This window comes from Cyprinodon variegatus, unplaced genomic scaffold (assembly GCF_000732505.1).
Source record: "Cyprinodon variegatus isolate N-32 unplaced genomic scaffold, C_variegatus-1.0 Scaffold774, whole genome shotgun sequence".
NCBI classification, from domain to species: Eukaryota; Metazoa; Chordata; class Actinopteri; order Cyprinodontiformes; family Cyprinodontidae; genus Cyprinodon; species Cyprinodon variegatus.
The window spans coordinates 330,308-339,927 of NW_015151227.1; the positions used below are offsets into that span (position 1 = coordinate 330,308).

The window sequence follows — 9,620 nt, forward strand, 5'->3', positions numbered from 1 at the left end:
TTAAAGACCAAATCATTTTAGCACGCTGTTGATAGATCAGTTTGTACATTTTTTAGCGTGCGCAGTGAAATAGCTCACGTTTTTATACACGCAAACCTTTGATAGATCCGGCCCTGTGTGTAATATCATTGCCAGATGCATTTATCCTACAGATAAAACTATCATGTTTTACAAGAGTCTGCTGTGGCAAACCTCTCACTCGCGCTATACCATCTTGGCCATTTCAAAAGTACCTGCAGAACATCATTACAGGCCACCTGTAGCCTTTGCAGGCTGGATCTTTTTTATATGTAGCCCACAGGTGAGCAGTGTACAGAGAGGTACAATATGCATTAAATAGTTACATTTTTACTACATCAGTCTGTGCACCAAATTTATGAGCCAGGGTATTAGCTTGAGCATACAACATTCTACATCGTCTACAAATATTATGATTATGACAGATTTTTACACTTTTTTTCATGTCTGGATTAGTTTGGGGAAAAGGGAAACTGTTTAAAACATTTCCAGACTTCAGGTTTCTGTGATCTACAGTACAAAACCAGATTTTTTAATCTTTTAATTTAATTTGTATATGGTTAATTTTATTCTGTTTTATTTTTAGTGACGGAACTAATATAAATTTGAATGAATTTTGAATTTTCTTTTTAAAAGGAAGAGTATAACCAAGCTGTCTTTGGCATTTAGGCTTTCATGTTTTGATTTTCACAAACAATATACCAGCCTGTGTCTTTATTCCAGTTCAGGACTTTCTTAAACTTCTATAGAAGTGAAAGAAAAGTCACTAACCTTTCCAGCTCAGCTGGATCAGAACCAACCACAGGATGGTTTAGGTTCAGGATTTGTTGAACATTCAGATCATAGAACCCGACTAGGGGAACTTTTTTCTCAAATGTTCTAGAGCATCTTTTAAATACAAACGCTAAACATTATGGAAAAGACAAACCAATAGGAACTCAGAGTTTATGACCTGTTCTAGCAGGCCATGATGTCTGAACCAGCAGAAGGTGACAAGCTTTACTCTCCTGTTTTCTAGATGAGCTGTTCCAGAAAGTAGCTGAGGATTACAACAGCTCCGCTTTCCAGTTTATGACAGGTGAGACTTTTCCTCCTTGCTCTTAATGGTTGGGGCTGTGTTAAAGTGTTGAAGTTTTAAAAGGTGCATCAACAAAAGAATAGAAAAGCACACATTGAGATATTTTTGTTTGTTTGGTAGTTGTAAAATCCTGACTTTCTAAAATCCAGATGGAATTTTTTGGACTTTATTTGTAATAGATTTGGTTCAGTTAAAATATGTAACATAGGTATTTAAAAATCACTACAAAGGGGTTTTGCTTTAAACAGAAATTGCTATTTTGAGCTTAATCAGACATCTCTGTGGTTAATTTAGAACCCTCTGCTCTCTATAAGATATGTGAAGGATTCCTAGCGGTTCCCTGACAGTTCAGAGCAGAACCTGCTTTATGAGATGACTGTTTATTGTGGAAGCATATCTAGGTCCAGATAGAAAGTCGTTTTCTTTTTATAATATTTTATTTCACTTTTGTTCCTTGTTTCTAAGTTGCCTATATTCTACAAGTGCATCTAAAAGGCTTTAGTAAAATCGTTTCCCTCTGGTATTCAGCAGGTAGCTGGTGAAAAGCTGAGTGTATATAACTCCGGTCCGGCGCGCGGATGACGTCATACTCACTCCGCTTTGTTTAAAAAAATATATAAATATTAAAAATATAACCGCGGATGTCTAGGGGACAGTCATTCGCCTACGTGTTATGAATGCTGGCGTACCATAAAGAATAAATTATGAACAGGTTAAATTGTCCCTTCAACTCGTTGCACATAACCTAACGGAATATCTTCAGAACATCCTCCATCACCATCGTTCCTTGGTGTGATTTTTATTTTGAGGATTTGGGGAAAATATTGAAGAAAGTTCACATATCTGCATCAGAGCGCTACCTGTTGGATCTGTGGACGGTTTTCCATCCTTGCATCCAAACTAGCAGCAGTAGTGGAGTTTGGTGATGCAATCTACTTCTTAAATCTATCTTTGCTCTCCTCTAATTTATCCTGAAGTTCTGTAATCGCACTTTTTCTTCCCCTCCCAACTTGGTGGTTGGCTGCATATTTAGTCTTCCCTGGAAATAATTTTCTAATTTTTTATTTTTTATTTTTTGACAACCTCTCATTACAAAGCGAACATGCAGGCAATCCTTCCGCTTTAATAATGAAAGCAAATGATTCGGTCCATTCTTTGAATCCTCTTTCTCATCAGCTATCTTCTTTTTTTTTCACCTTTGGGATCCATGGTCTGAGACACACCCACTGCTTTGTTTGCCTGGCGCTGGTTGCAAGTTATGACCAATGATCTCTATGGCTATGACGCAAATTGATTAAATTTATTTATTTTACGAATGTTTACAGCATTGGAAAACATAATTAATTTTTGTTTGACCTCCTGCACACCATATTAAAACAACAACAACAAAAAAACGATTTTCATACATTTTTGAAAAAGCTCCAGAGAGCCTCAAGGGGAACGCTAAAGAGCGGCCACTGCTTTAGACCCCTAAGCTAAAAGAAGTAGTGAAAATGTGTCCTCGTCCATATCGGTGCTCAAACTGATGGTCATATAGACCCTATTATATATCGAGGAAAGCAGTGATTGTCTTTTCTTGTGATCAGACTCAGCCAGCTTTCACATTGTACACTAGAGGCTGTCTGAGTGTTTGGGAAACATTAAAATCAGCTGCATTTAAAAAAAAAAAAAAACTGTTCCTGGAGATTGGCTTTAGTGGGTTTGAAGAAGGTCTTAGCTGGTTTGCTCCCTGACCAGGAAGGATTTTGGAGTTCCTATCTCTGTGGTTAAGGACGTCGTTAAAGTATCCAAAAAGAGTGACCAGAGAATTTAGCACCAACATTACTTCTCTTTGTTTTTCCAGAGGAAACGGGCGTGGACTTGGGTCAGAAGAAGGACTCGTATTTTTACAGCTGCTGCCATAACAACTGATCCGAACATCAAGAAGGGAAAAGAGAAGAGCCACCTTCCCCCCTGGACCTGGATGTGCTGGAAGGCCCCAGCAAACCACACAAAGAGAAACCAAACTCTGCTATCTGTACCTTCATAACATGTTTATTTCTTTTGTGCCAAAAAGAGCTGGGAAAACAGATCTGCTGCTCTGAAACTGATACCAAGTGTTACATGTCTAAAGACTTCTCAGTGCTGTTAAATCCAACGGTCCCTTCTGGATAGCTGCTGTTTACAACAATCGGAAACTTTCATTGAAAGGATTGAAGCGACGAAGCTGCCCAACCTGGACTGAAGGAGGCAAAAACCGAGGAAAGAAGTTTACTGTTAGGGGGGTTACAACCAAGTTTTATTTAATACTTTTGTTAAAGAGTAAGCTGATCACACATCAAGTGTCATAAACCTACAAAATACACTAATATGGATAAGATGAAAAAATGCTGAGGCCCTTATATCCCATAGTAAAAGAAGAGGCTTTGTGTTTACATTCAGCAGCCTCACATTGTCTACGTTTAGCACATTTTCTACATGACAGCCATGGATGTATGTTGAAATGACATCTTCAGGCAAAGTAAACGTTCGTTTTTCAGCTTCTTCTGTCTGTTAGGAAGAACATTTTATAGCAAGATGGTGATTAGACCGAAAGAAGAGGACAAAATTCTACAAAGGTTATTTTACATCAATACAGGAGCAAAAAACACTAATGCACGTTTTGATTGTGTGACACAGCAAAGAGTTATTTAGCTCCATGTAATGGGGAACTATCGGACGTATTAACTATTGCACTGTTAGAGAAATAAGCTGGTTTTAGGGGCCGATGACGGAGAGCTAATTCCTGCATACCAATGATATTGCATGACTTATCCTGCCTGAATTAAACCTGAGTAAAGATGACTTTTCTTTAACGTCTTTGAAAACAATCAGTAGAGGCTGAAATCTGACAGGTTTAAAAAAAAACATTTAAATTCACAGAGACTATGGAAGTTTTGCTATGGTGAACTGACATACCACAGATTTTCTCAAACAGGAAACAAAGAAACGAAGCCCCTCCTGTGGGAAATGAAATGTACAGACTGTCTTTGCTCATTGTACTGGGATTATTACCTGGAGCTGAGTTTGATTTGCTAATTTATTGCCTTTTAAGTTGTGCTGCAAACTGAATGTTTGTTCATGTTTTGGTGTTTCATGAAATTTTGATGCATAATATTTTTATTAAAGGCTGTTAAAGTTGTCCAGACAAATTCTTTCAAATAAAAAAAAAAAGCTTCTTCAGTGAATGTTTTAAAAGACAGAGTTATAGTTTCAATTATTATTTCTTGACCTCATCCACTTTATAAATACTAAAAAAAATTGAAGGAAATCATAAAACATACTGGAAAGACTGTACCTGACCAGGGTTTCTAAAGACTGCTCTCTACATTAGTTAACTGTTAAAATCAAAGCCAATGGATCACAGATTAATGAAATGGTTGTAAAGCAATGGTCCATGTTTCTTTTTGAGATGCTGTTTAGCTGACTTCCTATAGCTGTGATGTAATAATTCACCGAGGGTAAAATAAAATAGAAAAGCTGTTCGGGTTTAGATGCGTTTCAATTATGTCCAATTTTTTTGTAAAACAAATTAGGTTGAATATTGCTGAATCCGGCTTTTCTCTATTCTGTAGCAATTATGCTAGAAAAATCAGCTTTAGTTGTTATTTTAATATTTATGAGAACAATCTATACACTATCCTGCTTTTAAAATCTGCCTGTTTGTTTTTTCAGCTCTTTTTGGTTATTAAAAGGATAATAAAAACTTGGGCTTTATAATGTACATTTAAATTTCCTATATAGGGTTGATGGAAGTATAAGGATTTATACAGACTATTTTGAAATTGTAAAAAAAAAAATATTCATCCAATGCAGTTTCACAAACACTGTTTTTTTTACCCATTATTCCTTGTGAATTATTAAGATTAAGGGATTTTAGTGTTAATTTGGGTCAATGTATTGTTCATGGTTATGTGGTATGACCAAGTTTTTTTTTTTTATATATAGTAAAACATTTTTGGTACACTATAATTTAAAGTATTAAAATTCCATTTTATTCTACAATGTCATCATCCCAATCTTAAATATGATTTACTAGGTTACTTTCTCTGTGAGTTGTCTAAAACAATTTAAAATCTATCTCCAATACTATTACCTAAACCTTGCATATCAGCAAGTGTAATATCAGCAATCAAAATGAGATCCTCTATAATTTCATTTAAGGTGTTGCTATTTTTTCACACTACAAGATGAGCGGTAGTTTCAAATTACAAAAGACATGACTCTCTTTAAAACTTTTTTAAAATATTAAAAAAATTAACAATTTATTAATTTCTTTTTTATAATTCTAACATTTTATCAAAGTAAATTAAGAAGCATAACCAACTTCTAATAAAACAAAAAAAATATTTTAACTATTAAATTGTAAGTTTTTATGTTGTACATTCTAATGTTCTTAGAAGGGATTATGATTATATTATTTATCTGTTTTAGTGTAAGATTGAAAGAAGAGGAAGACTATTGATCTCACATTGGAGAAATTTACCTCTGCATTTAACCAATCCCCTTGGGGAGCAGTGGGCTGCCATTGTGCGGTGCCCAGGGAGCAGTGTGGGGTTAAGGGTCCTGCTCAGAGAGCCAGAGTGGCGGTCTGTGGGAGTGGGGCTAGAACCTCAGGATTCCAAGCTCTATGCCCTAACCACTAGGCCACCACTCCCCTAGTAAGAAGATTGAATGAGAGTGCAGGAAAACAGGAATGATTATGACTAGAACAGCTGAATAGAGGAGCGAAAAAAATCTACTTAGAAAACTAAAGCAGAGAACAGGCAGAAGTCAGAAGAGAGTCAAAAGAAAAGAACCTCATTAACCAGCGAGGCACACCTGGTTTTATCAGCCTGTCCAGTAATTAAAGAATGGAAACCAAATAGCTACTGAAGTTCAAGGAAGTAGTGGAGCTGTGAACAGAGCCCATTAGTGGGAGAAACGAATCTGCTTCTCTGAGATGCACAGGTCAATTAAAAATAATAAACATACATCATCCTTTACATGTAAGCTTTGACCAATTCTTGTTCATGATCCATGTTGATCCAGAAAAATTCTCACAAGTATATAGATGTGAACAGTACAGAAGAGGATTAGGGCCACTAAAAAAAAAAAGTTAACTGATTTTTAAATATTATTTCAGTTTAATATGGGAAAATAGTCCGAATTCTGACTTTAATCTCAGAATTCTGACTTTTTTTCTCAGAATTCTAACTTTAATCTCAGAATTTTGGATCTTAATGTAGATGAGCACCATGAAGGAAGAGGTGGGAGCACCCAGGTTCACTGACAAAGATGTGAGTTGTTTCATTAATGGAAGAGCAGAAGGTCATTAAAACAAGAGAGCAAATTTAGTCTCTAAAAAAGACATGGCTACGGCTTGATGCTAACATGTTTGTTAGCTGTCAGTCTCTAAAACAGACATGGCTACGGCTTGATGCTAACATGTTTGTTAGCTGTCAGAATTCAGTTAGAATTCTAAGGAAAAAGTTAGTATTCTGAGATTAAAGTCAGAATTCTGAGATTAAAATAAGAATTCTGAGAAAAAGGTCACGGTTCAGAGATTACAGTCAGACTTCTGAGGAAAAAAAGTCAGAATTCTGAGATTACAGTCACAATTCTGAGAAAAAGGATTTACGTATTTACTTATTTACTTTTCTGTTTTTTCTTTTCCTCATGTTACTCTCCACTTAGGGGGCGGCAGAGCTCTGTAGGCCCCACAAAATTGGAAAGCCCAGGTAACCACCCAGGACCCCTCTACTCTCACCTCCACCTTTTTCCCCCAACCCACAGACACAGTTCTAGTTTTCTATTAATCATGCTATAAATTTATTGATTTTATTAATCGTAGGAAATATTACACAGTGTGGAGAAGCTCTCCAGGCTTTTACACATGGTTTTTGTTGTTTGAATACTAATAAATATGTAAAAACAAAACAATTACTGTCTTGATTTCCTAAATTAAATCTTAATGATATGTATTTCTTTTTATGTACGAGATGGAAATGTTAACAAATTTGATTTCAGAAATATAACCTTGGCCAATGCTAGCTTACAAATAATGACCAGAAGGACGTTTGAAAAGCTTTTTATGTTCTTTATAATTTTCTTGCCTCTCAGTTATGCTATTGTTTTAAAATAATAACACAATTAATCAGAAAAAATTGGATATTTAGTTTCACCTGTTTTTTTTTTTTTTTTCTACCATTATTATGATAAAAATAGAAACTAGAAAGAAAAAATAAGTAATGGAGTAAAGTATAGATACCAAAAAGGGTACTTAAGTACAGTAACAAAGTATTTGTAGTTCGTTACTTGACACCTCTGTAGAATTGTACTAACATATACATTTGGGCCAGTCTCAAAATATCCATTATTTATTGTGGAATTACTACTGATAACCAATATTTTTACTCTGTTAATGACCACTCTGGTATTGATTTTCTGCTTTAACTGTCCCGCTATTCTAGGTATTCTAGGGTTATTCCTGGATATACTGGGAATAACCCCACCAGACTTTCTACCTACACTATAAAGCTAATGCTTACTTTATACATTTGAAAGTTTCACTTATAGTGAATGTAAATTAGAATTATAGATAATAGTAAATATATATGTATAACATATAAATGATAGTAAATGAAATGTTAGAACTGTAAATATACAGTCATATGTGAATATTACTATTTTATGTATTTTTTACTGTTTTCAAGGCCGCACTTTAAAAAAAAAATGTCTAGAGAGCTGTTAGAGAAATTTCTTTTTGTTTACACTTGTTTAAAAAAAGACAAAATAAATCTATCTAAGTCTAATTCTAGTGACATGACTCTTTTTTTATGCTGCTTTATTAATCGGCTAGCAGCAAAATATTGTAGTGTTAATGCTACTTCATAGCATGGCAAACAGGAACAATAAATGGAGTTTTGGTTTTAGTGGTTTGGATTTCTAACGATACTAAAAAAGTAGAACTCTGAAAAGGATTTTAGCAAGATTGTAAATCTGTTGTGTCAAGCTTCCTATCCAATATATATTTAAAACATTAATGGATGTATTGCTGAATAATACATTTCGATACAATTTGTTGGTATTCTAGTTATTGCAACCTTAACATACAGTTTTAGGTTTTTAAGGGTATATCTGAAAAAGAAAAACAGACCCCAGACCAAAGAATTTCATTTAATAACTTTCTTTTTTATAGGTTTCTGTAGCCGATAGTTTTTACATGTCAGTTTGCTGAGCTCTAACAGGTCAAATTTACACTGGAATGACACATAGCTTGTTGGGCAACAGTAAAAAGGCCTTTTTTAAGGAGATGTGACTCACAGATGCAAAACCTTCCTTTAAAAATATCTCAGACAAAATACACTCTAAGGCATTGGCAGTTGATACACAAACACTATTAAGCTAGAAGACGGAGCAAACTGGTGGCAGGAGCACAAGTAGGAGTGAATTCAAACTCCTCACTTTTAATTCAACTTCTAGCTTCCACATCAGCGGAAATCCAAGACCAAGGAGAAGGAAGCTCCGACACCTCGACTCTTCCTCATCACCATTTGTGCGTCACAGAACAGCATTAAAATCAAAGCACCACGTACACATTTCCTACACCTCTGCTTCCAGTCCAGCCACATACAATGCCTCGTAAAAGCATTCACAATCCTGCAGCTCTTTTAACATTTGTCACAATTCAACCACAGACTTCCATGTATTTTATATTTTGGATTATTTACTTTTAAATATAAATCTGAAAATCGTTGCAAGCATGTACATTCAATTCAATTCAGTTTATTTATAAAGCGCCAATTCACACATCAGCTCAAGGCACTTTGCAACTAAAATAGATATATATTTATATTCCACTAAATCAAATAGATTTCAAGTTAAGTAATAAGTAAATACATTCTAATTGACCCCAGTTATCAAACAATACAGTGAAAAGCTGTTTTGTTATTCAAATTTTTCAAAAGTTTACCATCTAAGGAGACCCAGCAGATTGCTCGAGCCACTGACTTGCAGTTTTATAACCTCCTGGATGAGCATGTTGTGGACAGTTACTTTGTAGTACTACTACATCCTTCATACTGAGCATGCATGTAGTGACGGTGGAAAGGAAAACTCCCATTTAACAGGAAGAAATGTCCAGCAGAAGCAGGCTCAGCATGAGTAGCTATCTGCTACAACCTTCTGCGACAGAGTAGGAGCACTTTCTATGTATATCCAGTCCTGTTTTACTCTTATAGCACTGAATAAAACTAGCGGAAACAGTTCCTTTTAGAAGTCACCTAAGTATAGACCACCTGTGCATTATTTAATAGTACTATGATAACTTCTGTTTGTTAAAGAACATTAATTATTGAAAAAATGAATCAATATGGACAACCCAGAGTCAACGCTGATACTTTCTGCCCACAGCTATATCAAGGGATCTTTAAAAAAAAATAAAATTGGATTGTTAAGAGTTACTACATCCATTTCCCCTTTGGTATAAAAAAATGCTGAATTTGAAATGTGTTTGAGAGCATGA

At 35.1% G+C, this 9,620-nt stretch overlaps 1 protein-coding gene across 2 annotated transcripts in view; it reads left to right on the top strand.

Annotated features, from left to right (window-relative positions):
- The window catches only part of rab24 (RAB24, member RAS oncogene family), a 17,254-nt gene extending 12,942 nt beyond the window's left edge, over window positions 1-4,312 (top strand). The window contains exons 8-9 of one of the 2 annotated variants that reach the window (XM_015396057.1): window positions 1,037-1,096; window positions 2,940-4,303. In XM_015396057.1, coding sequence (XP_015251543.1) covers window positions 1,037-1,096; window positions 2,940-3,007 — 128 coding nt within the window. In that variant the 3' untranslated portion in view covers window positions 3,008-4,303. Of the gene's footprint in view, window positions 1-1,036; window positions 1,097-2,939 lie in introns of both variants that reach the window. The other variant, XM_015396058.1, reaches the window with a different exon arrangement.
- Window positions 4,313-9,620: the final 5,308 nt, after the last annotated feature.